We start from the raw sequence: 19,046 nt of genomic DNA, 5'->3' as shown, positions 1-19,046 counted from the left end.
GCCCTTATGGCAGATGCAGAGCAGACTTCAGTATTAACTCATTAAAATAAAAGCAGAGCTGCAAAACAATTTCTGTCTTTCACCATCAAGGTTGTGAAAAAGGGAAATTTCACTCATTTGGTAGCTGAAAGTCTAATCTGTCTGAACTGTGGAGACAACAGCGTAGACATCCTGACTTGTCTGGGCAGGTAAACTGCCTGCGTCTACTGAGGCGGATAAGCAGAATATACAAAATCCAGGTGACTGTGTGTCATATTTTGGGGATGTTAAGTAAAATTACCTTTTTTTGGATGATGAAAGCTCCTCCACCAGCATTACCAAAGTGTGCATAAAGCATATGTGTTTTATTTTGATTATATGTAATTTGCCAGTTTCCAACCTGTTTCACAGTCGTGATAGAATCCCAGAGATGACCTACAGTTTACTCAATGTTATAAAGGCCCACTTTATTTATCTATTTGTTTTGGAAGGGAAGTAGGTAAAATGGATACAGTGGGTTCAAATGGATTCAGACCAAGCTTTTTCAGCGTTTAATGCTCTGAACTCTGCAGGGTGAACCCATCACTTTCTGTGAAGAAACGTTCGTGTCCCATCGTTCTGCTGTCATGAGGCAGTTTCTTCAGAATGCCATTCAGCTCCAGCTCTTTAAGCAGGTACTGACTTAATTGCTCTAATGTAGAAGCAGATTCTGTAACAATGCAACTGGTTTTTTCGAAGGCTGTTCCTATATTCCTTGGTCTGTCAGCCACATAATGAGGAAAATTCATGTAGTTGGCAGCACCTTAATTCCTGCTTGCTGGCTTTTCTCAGAGTCAGGTGACAAGGCGTTCTTTATTGTAAGAGGTGTATGGTTTTTTCCCTAAAGGTGTCTCTGCTCAGTTTTGACCTGAGCATACCTACACGCAATATATCTGCTGTAAACTTTGTACAGAAAGCATATTGCTGTTAAACATGATATTACTGCTTCAGGGAAGCTGAAAACCTGTGCATATAGAGACAAACACATGGATGCTGTCTTTTCAGTGAAACAGCATACCTTCTTGCATTGGTAAACATTTTGCCTGTTGCGGTTGTATTTTCATTCTATTTAGAGCCCCTTCCCAATAAGAGCATTGGGGTTAGCCTAGCAAATGCAGAATAAAGTCCTTCTGAAAAGGTAAAGGATGGGATGGTTGATTTGTTTACGCTCTCTTTTAACGTTGATGTAGTTCATTGATGGCCGTCTGGATCTCCTTAACTCTGGAGAGGGCTTCAGTGATGTTTTTGAAGAAGAGATAAATATGGGAGAATATGCAGGTAAGAAATACAGTATTTTAAAGTCATTTCAGAGGGTGTTCTTGGCTTACTGTTTGTAGGCCGTGACAATGTAGTGGGTCGCTGTGGATCCTCACCTAAATAACTGGGGCTGTAGTGATCCCTGGAGCTGAAGTGTCTTAAATTTTTGTTCTTTCTTCTGTCAAGAACTTTGAGTAATGTCTTGTAGTCCAAACAAAGTCTGTTCAGTCTTACAAAACCTCAGCTTGACTACTTGGCTAAAGTACAACTAAAAGAGTTCCTGAAATGGCAGATTCTGAAAAACCTTGGCACTAACCAGAACCACCTCAAATTTCTTTTAGTGATCTTAAAAAAAAAAAAAAAAAAAAAATCTCACTGTTCTCAAATGTCTGAAAGACAGCCCAAGGTAACATAGAAACACCTCTTAGCAAGTCAAAGAAAAATAGTAGATATCCTGTCAATTTTTTGCTGTTGTGTTTCCATTAAAAGGAAAGGATGGTTGTCCCGTCTGGTTTCCGTACTGTTCATGCTCCTAGGACCACTAACACTTCACATTTCTAGCTTGTTTTCTATTTGGTAGAGTTACATTTTGTTTGTTTTTGTGATTCTCTCTAGGTAGCGACAAATTGTACCACCAGTGGCTCTCTACAGTAAGGGTAAGGACACAATATTAGTCCAAGAGACATTCTAATTCTTACTGGACCACTGCGCAGTTCTGTATGGCTGTTAACCCTGTCCTCATGAGCAGGACTAACCTGTTTGCTGCACTGTTCAGCTGTGACCAACCTGAGCACGGCTGCAAGAAACTAACAGGCTCTTCAGATGAAGTAAAGCACAGAACTAAAAAATACACTAAAAAAAAAGTCACCATAGGAATTCTCAAGTTTTTGAATCCCGCATTTAATGTCTTGGAGACAGTTGGAAATAAGTTATTGTCGTTTGGCAAAATAATGTGGTTTCTCTTTCCTTTTAATAGAAAGGGAAACAAAAAAGAACATTGTTACACCAAAAAGCTCTTCATAAAGCCAAATGGTGTGAAGTGCTGAATGGGGACAGCACTGCTTGGGATGGTTTTGGATCTCTTTGGCTTAGTGCTCTAGCTGTATAAATTAAAAATTTAAATATTTTTAGAGAATAACGTATTATTACAGCTGACTTTAAAAGTTTCTTTTGATGCATAAAATGGAATGTATTGAAAAGTAAAATATTTCTGGTTTATGGGTATGAGTGAGTAGGAAAGACTGATTTGTTTTCTGACAGAATTGAGTATTGCAGCAGTCAATTTGCCTCTCGTCCTGGCTATGAATGGAACTATGTTCCGTACACAAAATTATCAATTATCTTGATAATTTTGAATTAAATATATTTTATATCAGTAATGCAAAAAAATCCCATCATATAGTTAGATAGGCAAATATATATCTGTAAATATATAGAAATACATAGGATGACAAGTAATTTTAAAATTATAAGAAAAGGGAATGGCTGACATTGAATGTAAAAATATCACAGAATCACAGAATGGCGGGGGTTGGAAGGGACCTCTGGAGATAGTCTTGTCCAACCCTCTGCTTGAGTAATTAAACTCAACAGTTTATAATTTTTGTTGAAGATTAATTGTCATGTAGTAACAGAAGCAGTAAATCCTAAAACTGTTTGCATCTGATAGCATCTGATCTCTGGAAATATAATTTTGCACTGAAATAAGAAAATATAAAATTGTACAGGATTTCATTCCTTGGATTTTACCCATCTCCTGTATTTATCAAATAAGGCACTGTACAGCAATAGTAACGGTGCATGGAAGATGTGTAAAACACCAACCAGACTAACAGGTTATTCCGTCTGACGTGTTACTCTCTTATGACTTTTATTATGTTCACCACGTGCAATTCAGCTTTTCTAGAATTAATGTTTATGACTGTAGTGAGATTTCATTTTCCCTCAATTTATCTCTTGATCAACTACTTAGATCTTAAAAAGGCAGCATGATTTTGATAAACAATATTGTGGGATCACAGAAAGGAAAATAAAAAAAGATCTTACTTCAGATTGAACGTACAGGCTTTCCGGAAACTGAATTTCCTGCCCCAGCCATTGAGTATTGGGTAGGGCACTTCTCTCCTAAACTTGTTTAGGATTTTGGTGCAATGCACAGGACGCCCTTGAGGGCGAGCGGAACAGTCACAGAACACTTTTGTGAGACGACCTATAAGACAAGGGCTCTTGGTATTAGGAGACACTGACATTTTGCGTTTGAAAACTGCTGTGTTAAACGAATTCAGATTCCTCTGGAAAACCTGAGAGAAACATTTGGTATGTTTTCACTTGTATTCTTTTTCTTGAAATTTACCCTTTTAATACTCATCTCTGCTAATAAGCATAGTTAATGCTTTGCTATTTTAAGTTAAGAATGGTGGATTTTAGATTGCTGTTTGCTTTTAAAGGGCTTTGATAAAATGTATTCTATTGTTACTATAATTACAGAAAGGAAGTGGAGCCATTTTAAATACGGTAAAGACCAAGGCTAACCCTGCCATGAAGACTGTCTATAAGTTTGTAAGTATCAAGTACTGGCTTACTACTGAGATAAGAGTCCAATTAAGATTCTGTTTTAACCTTTCAAATGAAACTCAAGGCTTAAATTAATTTTCCTTGGACTCACAAAATTACTTAAAATATGCATTCATCTAAATTTCAAATTTAAATGGAAAAGTCATTTTGAAATTTAAACAATTGAAATATAAAGGAGAAGGGGAACTTGTGATTTCTTTTGAAAGGGTAGATGATAAATTCTATTTATTACATAGAACTATTTCTGGGAAATAGTGCCTATATGCTCTGCTAGGCAGCTCTACCATCTCATCATTACTCTGTTGGAAATCATTGTTACCTCAGGTTTCGCTGCTTGCGGCTTCATCGAAATAAGGGAATCCTCTCATTTTCCAGATTGTTTCCATCTTTTCTAAATGTCAATTAATTTTCCCGAGAGATTTCTTATACCTACTTATTTAGAGCCGAAGTTACTGAGTTATTCTTTAAATGAAAATGTTTTCTGTTCTGTAACAAACTGCTAGCATGGTACTGTGCTATCCTGTATGGCTGCCGGCTTTGCTGTGCAAGATAAAACAACATAGAGGCAAGTGAGGATTTCTTAGAAGTTCAGTTTTAGGAAATAATGCTATAAAAAGCAGTGAGATAACTGTTCCAACTTTTATTTTCTCCTGCCTTCCCCCAGCCTGAGCGAGATGAGTAGGATGCGATTAGCTCCGCTAAATGGAGCTGGCATCCAGAGTACTGCGAGGAGGAAGTCTGCAGGCTTACTGTTTTTGTAGAGATCAAGGGTGTGGATGCAAAAAGATGAAAGATGTCCGTGGCATCAAAACAGAGAAAACAAAATTTTTGCAGTGTGTGTGTTTGTGTGAGGGAGACGGTGGGTTTTGTTTGTTTGGGGGTTTATTAGCTTTCTGTTTGTTTTAATGTTTTCAGTATCCTGTTAGAATTTTTTTCTTGCTGGTTTTGGTACCTAGAGAAAGTGAATCTTGATGCATTGAAATCAAGCGTAGTCGCTGCTGGAAATAGAAGGGGATTTTAACTTAAATTAATTTTTCATGCAGGCAAAAGATCATGCAAAAATGGGAATAAAAGAAGTGAAAAACCGCTTGAAGCAAAAGGTACTTGAAGTTCTTATTCAAAATGTATAAGCACCATGTATGAAATACTTAGCCACAAAAAGCATTATGTGATCAATAGGAAGCTGTTTGATACAGTGTTGTTAGCACACTTCAAAATGCATTACCAGCTGTCCCGGATTTTTCACACTGTTATAAATATTCACAGACAAAAAAAAAAAAAAAACCTGTCTTCAAATACATTAAGGCTCTGACTTAAACCCACAAAAGCCAGCAAATTTAGTGTTCTATTTGGAGTGGTCCTTCTCCTGTCTTTTGTGCTGGGGCATTGTGGAAGGGGACTTTATGTGAGCGGGGAGACCTTTCCTACAGTAAGGGCAGGGAACTCCTTGCAAATGGCAGATTGTTGTTATTTCTACAGTAACCTCTCAGGGAAAACAGTCTAGTGTTGGTCATTGGGAAAAGGATTTATGTTTCATGCGTGTCTACTGCAAAGTTGAGGCATAAAGGAATTAAATTAGGGTTGGTGTTAATTTCAAATTTGAATTATTGCAGACAGTATTACTCAAACTGTTTCTTGTTTTCCAAATCTGTCTTTGTTTGTAAACAGCACAATTCCAAGAATGCGGAATTGTGCTTGAGGAAAGCGTTATCCGATACTGATTGCTCCTTTTAAGCCAGAAGCATGGTCGTATTGATACGTACCTTATGAATTAATGGTTAACTCTGCCTTAGGCTTATTTCAGACTTTGTATTTATTCTGTGAAGCAGAGCTATTAGTCTTTTGGGAAAACAAAGTAGCCAACCTGCTGATAGAACTGAAGTTCTGATCAGACATTTCCATTCCATCTGTTGCGTAATAGTTTGGGGCTTTTTAAATGTGTGCTATCTCAGTAAATTTCTTCTCTAAATTTCTAAACCACCATGTAACGGTAGCGCTGCGGTTGTATTCCGAACGCACAAACAGAAACCTACCTGAACATGTCACAAAACGTTAATGCAGAGAGGTTATTCTGCAGCCAGGTTATGAGCTGAAGAAATCAACTGTGTGTACAACCCAAACGCTGTTCGCTCTCTAAACACTCTAGCAGATTGCTAGAGATCTGTGAGAAGGATAAAGTTGCTTCAGATGCTTTTAATGCTGTTTTATTTTATTACACTTATTACTTTATATGTGACTACTTTAGGTTTAACATGAAAATATTAGAAACATGAAGCCATTTTCTAGTACATGGAATTTTTTATGTCATTTCGTGTGTTTCACTTCTGGTCATAACCCTCATGAATAATAAAATGTTTGGCCTTCTCGTGTGTATTTCTAAAGCAGTTGGAGCTGTGTAAAATGACCAGATTGTTTTCCTTTATTTTAAATGCTAATATAATTGTATGCTATTCTGCGACATTTGTATAAAAGGCTGAGAAACATCTCGTTCATTCATTGCTTTGTTTTATTATTATTGTTGCCTTCCTAGTCCTTCAAGCAGCAAGCGCTCTTTTTAAAAAACACACATAACAGTCACAGATAAAATGCTCAATTTTGATTCACCTTCCTTATTTTGTGGCATTTCTGTAAGATGGTTAAATGTGATTGTTCAACACACGTTTTCACAAGCACTTAAAAGATTTCTATGAGTAGTTGACACACACTGCTCTACCTCTCCTTTCTTCATTAAGGCTGTTCTTTTCTATCCCATCCTCTTCTCCATTTTGAATGTAAGAGAGGAAAATAACTCTAAAAAGAGGTTTTGCTCTGTTAAAATGATAAAAATAGCAAAACTATTTTGGCCACCCTCATATTATTTTTAATCTAAATGTCTGTGCTGCTCTGTTGACAAGTCTATTAGTGCAACCTCACCAATTTTGATGTGAGAACATTGTATTTTTCATGTATTTACTTACTAGTATGTGCAACGTTAACTGTTCGAAATTCTGGCATCATTAAATACTTAATTTTTGCCAAAATTGGGATGCTAGGCTTTCATCTTCTAAGGATAACCTAAGGTTATTTTTAAACTGAACTTACTATCCACTGCGTTTTGACATTATTTTCCATTATTAATACAAAAAGTATGCAGGCCACTGGTAAGGGAAAGTCAAATACAAACATCCCTTTTCCAGTTTTCGCTGCCAAATATGAGCAGCTTCTGTACAAGATAGAATTTTAAAATGCAATAAAGCTAGAGGTCTGCTTCCTACAACTCTGCATAGCAATGGTGACCTCTTAAATATAATCAAGAGCCCATTTTGCCCTTGGTCTGCTCCAGTCTTAGGTTTGAATTGCAAATGGGAAATGCAGGATTGACCTGTTGAGAGGTCACTGTGGTGTGTGTAAGGTCCTTCTTTAATATGATAGCAGAGATTGAATGGGGCTCTATTTCCATCCCTTGTTCATTTGTGGTACAGTATTTCAAAGCAACAGAAATAGTTTTCAGAGGATTCTTATGAGTGATAGCAAATAATTGTTAATAGATACAGCATGGTAGCTTTATTTTATATCTGATACAGTACTTTTTCCTTTTCTTCTTGTCTTTTTTTTTCTTTTTCCTTTTCTTTTATTTTCTTTTTTCCCTTTTTTTTTTTTTTTTTGGTAAAGGCTGCTTTTTCCATTTCACAAATAGACCATGGTGGTCAAGTCACTCCGTTTTTGGCTTGTTTGAAGCTTAACTACATAGAATTAGGAAGAAGGAGGAATATGAATGGTACCGTCCTCAACTTTCAGTAAGGAGAATGTAACTTACTGAAAGCTTCTGGCTAAGACAATTTATATAAATGGTTGGGCACTTGGCGTTATTAATGTATTCAACATTATTTTACTTACTAGAGCCCTGTGTGGCTCTAGTTAATGTCTGTTATCAATGGGCTGTTGTCAGTGCTTTATTATCAGTACAGCCAGAAACAACTCATTTAGAGGTTTATAAAATAACCTGAAGAATCCTTCTAGATATTCTGGAATGTGTTTTTTGCTCTTCTAGCAGACAGTATTTGTAGTCTGTTACAACAGGTCGCTACACAAATCACTAATCCATATTTAAACAGGAGAAAACCTGATTCAGTTTACAGGGTAAACTTTATATATCTGTAAATATGTATCTTACTTATCCTCTGAAGTTCCTCCTTTAAAATAAATAGGTAGTAAAGATTTTACCTGAACAGAGCGCTGTTAGGGGAAGCACTGGTTATATATGGAGATGGAGTGTGATAGATCATTGCCATTCTCTTTTCCAGTACTCTATGAAGTATCTTTTTTTTCCTCAAGCAAAGGGTGTTTCTGTTTTTAATAATATCCTTAAATTACACTTTTTAAAATTAAAAAGTCACTGAAACATTGCTAGGTTTTTGCATTTCTGGAGAATTTATTCCAGTAACGAGGAACTTATCACCTTCTTTTTTTTCCATTTTTTGGAGGGATAGGCCTCCTTTTTGTTGTTGTTATCCTGAATAATCTATATGACTCGAGCTACTTCAGGAATGTCTTGCTGGCTTATATCAAATCCCCTTTTTTGGGGACATGTCGGAGCTGTCAGCCTCAGGACCCATCTGCGCGGTAGGATGCGCTGCAGAACAGAGACCTGCTCGCGAGCAGTCCCGGGCTGAACACGTGCTCAGCACAGCTTCAGGTGGAAGCACTAGTGCTGGGCTCAAAAGCAGGGCAGAAATAGGAGACAGCTTTCTGGCTGGTGGATCCTCTGCCCAGCTGGGGCGCACAGCTCTGCATCGCTTTCCTTTTAGTACCGGGAGTGGGCACTGCTTTTTTTAAGGCCTGCCTGCGCTGTGATCCACTGTGGTTCTTTGGTCTTTCGTAGTTCTCAGGCTCAAGAACTGCTTTTATCAGTAGACACTTTGTGAGCCCTGGTACCTCTCTGAAGCTGAAGTTCAGAATCAGTGTGTCCTGTTTTCCTGTTTGTGGTTTTCTCTGTCTGTCTTGTACTCCCCGCTGACTGCAGAGTAACTAGTCAAAGTCTGTTAGTGGGCTGAAGGTATGTCACGGACTGCTTTGGAGGACTGTTGTCTACCTTCCAATTATAGAATTGCCAAACACTTTGGCGCTTAATAATTTTAAAGCTATTGGAGCCCTTATTTGGGGTGTTTTCTGTTTATTTAGCTCAAATGTGGTGTCACTGAAGGTAGATGAACTGTTGTGAAGCAAATTTTGCTCTGATGACTGAAGCTGTGTTGTTGATTTGTCTGCCTTTCGGGGATTTTGAAAAAATAGAGAGGTATCAAATAATTTAGTTCTTGTATTTTATGTAAATTTTAAAAAAATATGATTTTGACTGAAATCTGCTGCAGTTGCTTTGGAAGTCTGTATACCAAACAGTGGAAATTGGCTTTAGGAACACGTTATCGTTTGTATGCAATTATATCATCAGAGAAGTACAGCGAATCTATAGCAATAAAAGCTGCGAGGATTTGCAGTGATCGTTACACATCTTAGGGGGTTTTGCTTAATGGCTTGATCTGTCTGTATCTTTTCATCTTCTCCCATTCCCCTGATGTCCAAACTTTTGCATCCGTTTTACATTTTTCGGGAAGTTTTGCGTGGATTGGAAGACGCTTTGCTTTCCGTTGGTTGCCAGCTGCCTGTTGCCTTGGCTGGAGCCACAGCTCCAGGTGGAACTCTGGAAGCTCTGAAGTGCCATGCACCTTTATGGCATAAACGTAACGGGTCTGAAGCTTGGTACACATTTAATATGGCTGTACTTGTATAGAAATGTGCAAATAAAGCTTATATTTACTGTTATTACATTTCAGAACAGTGTCCATTGCTGCCATATGTGATGCGATTCCAAAACTGACCAGATCCCTTGGTAGCTTGCTGCTGTTTTGGAGCTGAAGTATGAGTTTGGCAGAAGCTTACATTTCTTGTCATTGAGTTGTTTTGGGACTCTTTGTTACTAATTCAGTGTACTTTGTTGGATTTTTTTTTTTTTAAAGACAAGGTAGCATTGTGCAGCTGGAGGGCAGGGGGAGGAAAAGTTTTTCTCTCTAGCTTGACCTTAACAAGTTGTTAATTTCCCCACGATCCTCATGCCCAGATTGGTGAACCACTGCTCTACCAGCTGGATCTAAAAAGGTCTCTCAGCTTCTCTGTGGAGCAGACAAAGCCCCTTAGAAAGTCCATCCAGCTTTTTGTTTCATTTGACCTAAACACATTAGGTCAGTCTGTGTCCAAAAGAACCATTTCTAATTGGCCATCAGCTTACATGTCTCATTATTGTACCTTAGCAAGATGGAAACTTGAGGGGGCATGTCAAAGGTCAGCGAATCAAAGCAATGTCTATGTCAGCAGCCAACCTTAGGTCAGTCTTGCAGAGCTACAGTGTGTGCAGGTTTCTCTCTATATTTACCAAGCATTATTTCCTTGACATTGTTGCAAAGAGATGTAAGGTTTGGGGCCCACTGCGTTACAGACTATTTCTCAACTGACTTTCAAACTCTTTTCTCCGTGTCTGATTCCTTATGTCTGCATGCCTTTGTCTTTTTCAAAACCTGTGTTACATATACCATACATACACTGGGCAAGTGTTCTAGGTTGATGGGTCACTTTGCTTCTGAAGACGAGGACTAATGTCAAAAGCAAAGCAAAACAAAGAAGCGTCCTCCCAGGCAGCAGTTTGTTTTACGCGATCTCCTGAAGGCATGTTCGGTACACACAGACTCGAAGATAAATGCAAAGCTAAGCAAGCTGTGAGTCCTTGCCGCTTCCACAAGTAATTGTTCTGCTACAGATAATTCTGTGAAGTACGTAAATAGAATTACGGGTTGTGTTTAGCTTTGCAAAAAGCAGAATAGCCCTGTTCCTAGGTTTCTGTTGAATTTGTCCCTAGAGTAGAAATGTTGAGCTAGGTTTTTCTTCTCCCTATGTATTTCCTGGCTTTTGCATGTTTAAGTCAGACATTTTATTGCATGCGTCTGTTTGCGTGCAACATTGGTATTAGGAGGAGAGGGTGGTTGTGTACAAGCTCTGATTGACAAAGTGCAATGAAATGTTTTATTCTAATGAAGTTTTCTTTTCTGTACTCCGTTTTTTTCCCCCTAACATCAAAATCGTTAGTCAGCATTATCCTCTAGTGTCTCCTTTGTGCCCCTTACCCTTAATCAAGAATGTTCCTGGCCATGCTATTCACCTTCTCCTACCGCACAGGACATTGCTGAGAACGGGTGTTCTGCAGCACCGGAGGAATCCCTGCCAAGGACAGCACCTTCTCCATTGGCTGAGAAGAAGGACCCTAAATTAAGAGAAGACAGAAGGCCAATCACGGTGCATTTTGGTCAGGTATGTCTTAGCGTTGGGTTTCTTTAATTGTGTGACTTGGCAAAAACAGTTCAGAGAAAAGTCGCAATAACAAATATGCCAATTGTTTCGTTATTTGAATTATATTATTATACATTTATTTCTGTTATATCTGTTTAAATGGGATTCTCAAACCTGATTTTTCTGGGGTTTACTGATTCCTTTTCATCATCAGTGATTTTGAGGAAAACAAGTTCTAAGCGAATGGGGGGAAGCATAATTATTATAGCCACTTTATAAACTATTTTGTTATTCTTTTAGCATGCAAAGTGCTGTAGCCCTCAGGACTGAGGATGTATGATTTAAAATGTCCTCTGTTACCTAGCCAGATCGTTAGTGTCGATATGGAACGTCCAACTATTAAAGCATTTTAACATTCTCTGAAAATTAAATGCGATGAACTGAGATGGAAAAAATCAATTAATAGCTTATTAGTGTGCTCTGTATTTCAGTATTGACAGCTGAGCTATACACGTTAGTTACTCTTACAGTGTTTCTTTTGATATGTCTGCAAAAGAGTGAGTTTGGTTGTGTGTTTTTTTTAAGAGCTAGTTATTTAGAAAATGTTATAGTTGCTGCTATTTTCACGGAAAACCATACAGTATTTACTATGTTTGCCAGCGTTCTCTTATTGAGCATAGCGTGACTCAAAAAATAACATTATTTGTGTACACAGTTCTCTTTTCTTTCTCTGTATCTATTCTTTACAGTATTATGATCAGAAAGCAGGAGTGAATACCTAATTTCATCTAAGGAAACTTGTGTAATTGTAAAACAGTTGTAAAATATTGGGAATTATAAAATGTGAAGCAAACCAGATTTTTAGATAAGTATCTATTAAAAGAAACTACTCAGTATAGCTGCATTGACCTTGTAGGTTTTAGATAGGGCTACACGAGGTGTAATCATTGCTCAGAGCAATGTTGCCTGTGTCATTTTAGAATTAGATTTGTTTCTTTCAGAACTTTTACCACTGTGCTAAATGTAAGTTCTCAGAGACTTTTTTTTTTAAAAACAGATTCTCTTCCAATTAAATATTTGCAGTAGTGATTTATTTTTCACTTACTTTCTGTGCCAATACAGTTGGGAGGAACTGGGGCTACTGGGGAAATATAGCCATCTAGCTCTAGCAGGAAAATTTGCATTTCATTTAAAGCAGTCAGAAATCCAGATAATACTATAATCTACTTTCAGGTTTTTTCCTTTAGATTTTTATGAAGGATGGATGGTTCAAACATTTTGGTAGATTAATGAAATATATAATCGAGTGGAAGGTGCAAATTTAAATTCATGAGGTTTTTCAACGGTCACTTTCAAATTTTTTAATGATGACTTTCTGTGTCAAAAGAAACACACATCAGCTTCACTGAGTCACTGGCTGTGGTGGAAGGCTCGCTTGCTAAATGCTTATTACTGTCATTACATTACAAATGTTGGTTTCCAAAAACTGATTTAACTTCGCAGTTGTAGGGCTCTCTCACTTACAGCCTTTGTCCTTTCCCGGGTCTTTTTTTCCTGATAGCCCAATGCCAAAATGAAAACTGAATCATACTTTCATTCAAAAGGAAAAGATGTTCAGGTTTATGAAATATAAATTAAGGCTTTGGGGAAGAAAAAAGCAGCAACATTTACCGTTTAAATGGGAGATGGCTTCTAACTAGTGATTAAAGGGAGAGATTTTAGTGTCACTTTTAACTCTGTCTAGAATACAGTAGGTGGGAACAATTAAAAAGCCACAAGAACTCTGAAATAAGGGCTGTTTGTGCATTCACAGTTCTTATAAACTGAAGAGGATGAAAGAGGCTTTTTGCTCATTGTCACTTGCTTTCTATGTCTGCTAGTATTATGCTAGTGTATATGGCAAAGGCAGACTTTTTTAAAATGCATGCATGCGGATTAGGGTCAAGCCCTGTGTATCAGTAATGCAGTAAGCCTCGTCCATACCACTGCAGTGAGAGAGCCTACCAACAGCAGCGAGATGCTTTAATTGAGACATGCTGTCAAAGTGACAAACACATTTGCATACAGTCTATTTATTTTCATTGGAAAGGTCTGCAGTCTGCTGTTGGTTGAACATTCTTAATCAGCTCGCTGTAAGTGAGCCGGCAGCTAGCTGTCCTATGCTAGGTGCTTCTCTTCATTACATGACAGATTAGCTAAAGGGGGATGGGCTAGCAAGCCAGCAGCAACCTTTAATTTTAACTCATTATCTCTCACCCTATAGTGAGGTAGTTTCTAGTTCTTCCAAATGCAGTTGTGTATCTACGGTTGTTAGGCTACAAAAAATATCAGTACAATATCTCGAAATGTCTTGGAATGTATAGCACCTCAGCCGATTGTTCCCAAAAATTTAGCAGCAATTATTTAACTGCACGAGATTCGTAGTGGTGTGGCTCGTCTTGGCGACTGGTTATCAGGCATTGTTTGAGGGGGTTGTTTATTATGGAGTTACATTAACAGTGGTTTCTGTAACACTAAGACATGTGGGAAAGCTCTCCCTGATTGTGAAAAGAAGGATTTTAGCCAGACAGCCTAGGGCAATGCAATAAAGATTTAAACAAAGTGTTCTTAATAAGACTACGCGAGGAGACCAAAGTGGAAGGGCGTGACCACAGCTTTTCCTCCAGTTTGACGTTGCGTGCCTTATGGTTTACTCAGCATGTGCCTTTAATATTGACCCTCAGATCAGCCAAATACAAGGAATTGCCGTCACGGACTCTGAGGCAATACAACTGTACTCAACAAGTAGCAATGGCAACACAGGCAACTGAGGTTTAATGAGCGTGGAGAAGAGGGAGCCATTTTCAAGCCAAGGAAAAGATTCAAATGCGTAGTATGTAGTACTGAGTAGTACTGCCTGTGTCGGGGAAGAGTAAGGTTAATGCAGGAGAAGGTACAACACTACAGAGAACACCCTTGGTGAATCTCTTATTATTGCTTGCTTTCTTCCTGCTTTTTGTCTTAAAACCTGACCAAAACTTACTTAAAACGTGCGAACACATGCTGCCCTGGCTGTCCTTGGGATCCTTCGCAGTGATGCCAGGCCGGGCAAGCACAGCGAGCCCGCTAGCCATTGAACAGGGCAGCGTGGGACAGCTGACCCGGGTGATGTGCGACCCGGGTGTTGGAACCTTTTGCTTCCAGGCATGTGCTCCCACTTTTTTAGGTAGAACACGTGTTTATTCGTGTCATCTTTTAGCTATTTGGAGAACAAACACTGCACTGTGTCACTGTGGCTATTTTGAACGTGGTCCTTGTCCAAATAAGCAGCTATTAGGGGCTACTTTGACAGGACCCACAGCTTGAAACATTTAGGTCTGTTGTGATGCTGGATGGGTTGGGTTTTTTTGGGGGGTGGGGTGGAGGGTGTTGTTTCATTGTTGCTGTGTTTTTTTAAAAATAATGTTCATTTTCACCTAATGGCTGTAAAAATTTTAATTCTCTTGATTGTTCATAAGTCTTACCATTTAGCGTCCAAAATAAGGAGGAACGACTGTCTGAATACAGACCTTTTCATAGTATTTTTCAGATTCTGAGTTTTTCTGCTAGAAACTTCGGCTTCTATCACTGAATGGTCATTGGGGGCGAGCTACAGTGAGAAGGGTGCCGCACAGAGCATAATGTTAAGCAGCCTTAGATCTCTCCTGCTTTGTGGTTGTCATTAACTGATCGATCTGTACTGCAGTTTAATTTTGTCTGATATCAGAAGTATGTTGAGTTCTTAATATCTCTACACCCTGAACAAACATAACAATTTATAAGTTGCCTTTATGCCACAAACAAACAAAGAACAAATATGGTGTTTTCCTGATAAGGTATTTTGAGGGCTTTGATATTTTAAGTTTTTGGAGACAGAAGTCTCAAATATCTCATTCAAGTATTTGGGTGATATTTATACGTATTATGTATGTTATAGCCAAAAAGCAAAGAGTCTGGGAAATGCAGGCATCTCCTTAATGATGGTGATTTTAGAGCTGTTTCAAGTAACACAAGCAGCTCTCCAAAATATCTTGCTGAGTTTTTAATGAGCAGCAGGCTTTCTCAGTTCTCTTATGCTTTTCTTTTTCATTATCTAAAGCAAAAGAAACAAAACCAAACCGCTTTATAATGTATAAATCGATGATTTTGCTAAGGGAGAAAGGTGGATTAATGTCTGAATCTGATATTTTAGAAGCCTTTTTCTCTCCAGCAGACAGTGCTTAACTGTTAGGCCAGTAGTACAGCAGCTCTGGCTATGATAAACACCTCCGGTGTCTGTGTACCACAGCCAGGTAAAGAAATGCTGAATGATTTTTAGGTTTTTGAGGCTTTGCTTAGATGAGTGGACCCACTGAATGGCCCCTTTAGCAACTGCAGTTGTGTCCCCTGGTGTGTATTCATCCAGCTCTATTAGAACTGCACCGGTGTACGGTCTGAGGCTGTGGGTATCACGTGGTCAAACAGAGTGCCTAACATTTGGCGGAGTTGCAGCCCTCTTCTTGGGGAGTAAAGGGAACACTTTATTTTCCAAAAATATACTTGGTTTTAACACGTCTTTCTCCTAAGGAAGCTTCTGCTTCTGTCCACGCTGCTTCCCACCCCTCCACCCCCAATCAAGCCTTCACGCTACTCCTCTGAAGCGTTGCACTGACTGCTTCTGCAAGAGCCTCCTTGTTCGTGCACGATCGTTACCTGCGCGCAGGCCTCCCGTCAGCCGTCGGGAGGTGGCGTCAGCACAAGAGGGGGTGAGCCTACATTCCTTAAAAACAAATCTACACTTTGGAAGGTTCTTTCTCTGGAGCTCTTACGCAGTCAGTAACACAACTGCTCCAGTACAATTAAAACAACAAATGATGAGCTGCCAGAAATATCATTTCTTGGGAAAGGGTATGATTTTGTTAGAAGCAAGTTATACTGGCAGTTCTGTTCAGCTCTCTAATTGTTTCTGTTACAATTAGAATGTCTTTTGTCAGCTTGGGTGTGTTTATGTTTCCGTGGCTTATTTTTATTTACCAGCAAATAGAATTTTTTATTCCATTTATGTACCAAAAGGTAACGCTTATTAAAATACAAAAGATTCTTCCAAGTATGTCTTTACTTAAGAGATTCAATCATATTCCATTCTTGATGCAAACTAGAGAGGATTAGTATCCTGGGGGCTAATGTAAATAACTATGAAACAAATGGAAAATATATTAATGCACTAAAGCAGCTTATCTGACTGGGAAAAAAAATTTTCCAAGTTCTCCTCCCAGCTGATTGTTACTGCTGTTAAACTTTCGTGGGCCATCAAATGGAAAATGCCAGCTTATTTGCTGTTTTGATCATTAGCTCTAAACGAATGCGTTCATTTTTCCCATTCGTGATCTGCACTTAGACATGCAGAACAAACTCTGCTTTGTAGGGCAGGTTTCTTCTTCAAGAAGATTAAATGGCATTAAGAGGTCAGGGGGAAGATGGGGAGAAAACCAGCCAGCTACATTCCAGAAATGCAAAACTGGATCTCGAGGCCAGAGGCAAGCAGAGGGAGGGATTATCTCCAGGGTAAAAGATGAAGCAAGGAAGGGAGGAAGACTCCTTTGCCAGACCCTGTGACTCCCTTCACACCCAGGTGCATTGGAACAATAGCAGATTCCCCTGGATCAGAGCAGGCATTGTGTGGCACTGAGGTTAGAAATCAAAGGGGAAAGGGGAAAACAAGTTCATTTTTCTAACATTCATGCAACTGTATGCTATGGTTGCAAAGCCAGCCTCCTGTTCATGCCACTCTGAACCGTTCCAACAATAAAGACACCTTTATTAAGTAAATAAGCTTCCATTCCACTCTTCCCCACTGATGAGTAGTGGTCTCCCTCTTCCTTTCTGCCGAGCCACAAGGAGTTTCCTCCCTCTCTCCATTTCATTCTTTGTGGATGTAGCAAAAGTATAAGCCTAGTTCTTTAAAATTGTTTTGTCTTCAGAAAGCAGATTTTCTACCCTCATTTATTCTCACTCCTTTCTTTGACTGTTCCTTTCAGAAAGCAATTCACTATTGCTCAGTAGAAGTCACCTTGCAAGGAAGGCAAATGTATTGGCCCAGAAGCCCCTGTCCATCTAATGTCTGCTCGAGACTACTCAAATGTCCCATCAGGTTATCAGGGGATGGTATTCTTAGTGAGGGGAATAAAAACAATGTCAATGGACAAGAAAACAATTAATTGGATTGAAATTCTGCTTCGTGGTGTGCAAGATTGCCGAAGTGGCAATCCATGGGATAGGAGTTACCTAACTGAAAGGCTTGCACTCTTGTCATGCATGTAAATATTTGACAAGTGAGACCTGGCGCTCTCTTTAGGAAGATGTACACCACCTGCAGAGCATGCCCAAAGGTTACTGCCTCTCCTGCACTCGCTCGCCAGTATTTTCTAATGAGCAACCAGACAGCTGTGTCTTCTTCAGCTAGAACGGCAGTGTAATACCTGTGTAGCTCATGCTATGTGGGGATTTGCGCTTTGCAGTGTGGCGATGTGGTTCCAGTCCTGCATCCAGCAGATGTGTTCATCCATGAAAAAGCACATTCCGGACTCTGGCTTTTAGTGTTTTCCAACTGTCTTGGTATTTCAAGCACCTCTTAAACAGGGGTGTTTGGAATAAATTTACTGCCCTGGGTACATGCAAGTCAGATGCCATAACGCTTGAATGTATGGAGAAAATACTGCGGTTGAGCCGACCTCCTAGGGCTCTGTGACAAGCAGTAGCAGCTGTAACGTCTGCAGAATTTCCTTGTTAGTCCTGTTACGTTGAGGAACCCATAAATATCTTGTAGAGAGTATCTTGGTCCATCACAGCTGGCATGTGGAAGAAGAATTGCGCTTTATAAATAATACATGCATATAAAATAAATACATCAGTACATGCAAGGCTAGCCAAATCACCTAGATTGACAACTTGAGAAAAGCTCAGAGGGTCTTATGGATGACTTCCTTAGTCTATCAATGTAGATCAGCATCCAGAAGCTTCTTATGTATCACTTACAAAGTTGATACGTGCAGTTGGGCCAGAACTGTCTGTTTCTGGGCCCCTGGATTAAACTAGAAGATTAAAGGGAGAGAATATGTGAAACATATGATTCCGCTCTCTGCTAACCCTGCTGTGATTGCTCGTTTGGCCCGGAGTGTTTCGGATTTGCCCTTCAGAGCTGGACTGATTAATACCAAGTAAAATGGTTGCAGAGTGCCATGCTACAGATAGAGGAGCCATGGACTTGTGTGTGTGTGTGTGGAGGAGTGTCCCCCTAATTATGCAGAGTTCCTCGGTGAATGATGAAGCTGAGCGAAGCAGTTAGTCACTGCTGTTTATAGAACTCCTTAAATGAGAGACTGTCTCTCTTCCCCCCCCCCCCCCCCAAGTATTCTGCTTGCTGGAGAGGAATAGCTGTTAAAAGATAATAAGGGATATGTCCATTTTCCAACACTTTAAATCATGTGGCTTACATGATCTCCTTGATTTGAATTCCAGCATCAGGCCTGCAGAAAGCCCAATGTAAAGCTGACAAAATGACCGTTAAAAAAGAAAATATGCACAAAATAGTGCGACTTTTTTCTTTATATTTAATATTGCATTGCTGGATTTTCCAGTATTTTAAATGAAAAATATATGTAGTTAGTTCCATGTTGACAATGTCCTTGAGGATTTGACAGTGAGATTTTCCAGCAGTTGCTCTTCGTTAGAATCCTGGTGGTGTTTAATAAGGCAGCCGAACTGCTGGCACCTTCGGTTCTTGTTTGTTCTCCGAGGGCTCGGGGCTGCTGCAGTAAGCACATCGACCAGGGCTGATCATTACAAGGGCGTACGCCACCATGAATAAAAATGTCACACGTTTTCCC

At 39.3% G+C, this 19,046-nt stretch overlaps 1 protein-coding gene across 9 annotated transcripts in view; it reads left to right on the top strand.

Moving 5' to 3' along the window:
• The window catches only part of DENND1A (DENN domain containing 1A), a 222,496-nt gene that overhangs the window by 171,891 nt on the left and 31,559 nt on the right, over positions 1-19,046 (top strand). For all 9 annotated transcript variants that reach the window (XM_075112125.1, XM_075112122.1, XM_075112121.1 and 6 more), the window contains 6 exons: positions 552-653; positions 1,209-1,296; positions 1,891-1,931; positions 3,763-3,834; positions 4,893-4,949; positions 11,053-11,184. In XM_075112125.1, the coding sequence (XP_074968226.1) occupies positions 552-653; positions 1,209-1,296; positions 1,891-1,931; positions 3,763-3,834; positions 4,893-4,949; positions 11,053-11,184 (492 nt within the window). The remainder of the gene's footprint in view (positions 1-551; positions 654-1,208; positions 1,297-1,890; positions 1,932-3,762; positions 3,835-4,892; positions 4,950-11,052; positions 11,185-19,046) is intronic.

This window comes from Phalacrocorax aristotelis, chromosome 17 (assembly GCF_949628215.1).
Source record: "Phalacrocorax aristotelis chromosome 17, bGulAri2.1, whole genome shotgun sequence".
In the NCBI taxonomy this organism is placed as follows: Eukaryota; Metazoa; Chordata; class Aves; order Suliformes; family Phalacrocoracidae; genus Phalacrocorax; species Phalacrocorax aristotelis.
Note: the sequence above shows the minus strand (reverse complement) of the source record. Positions and strands in the feature narration are given on the sequence as shown.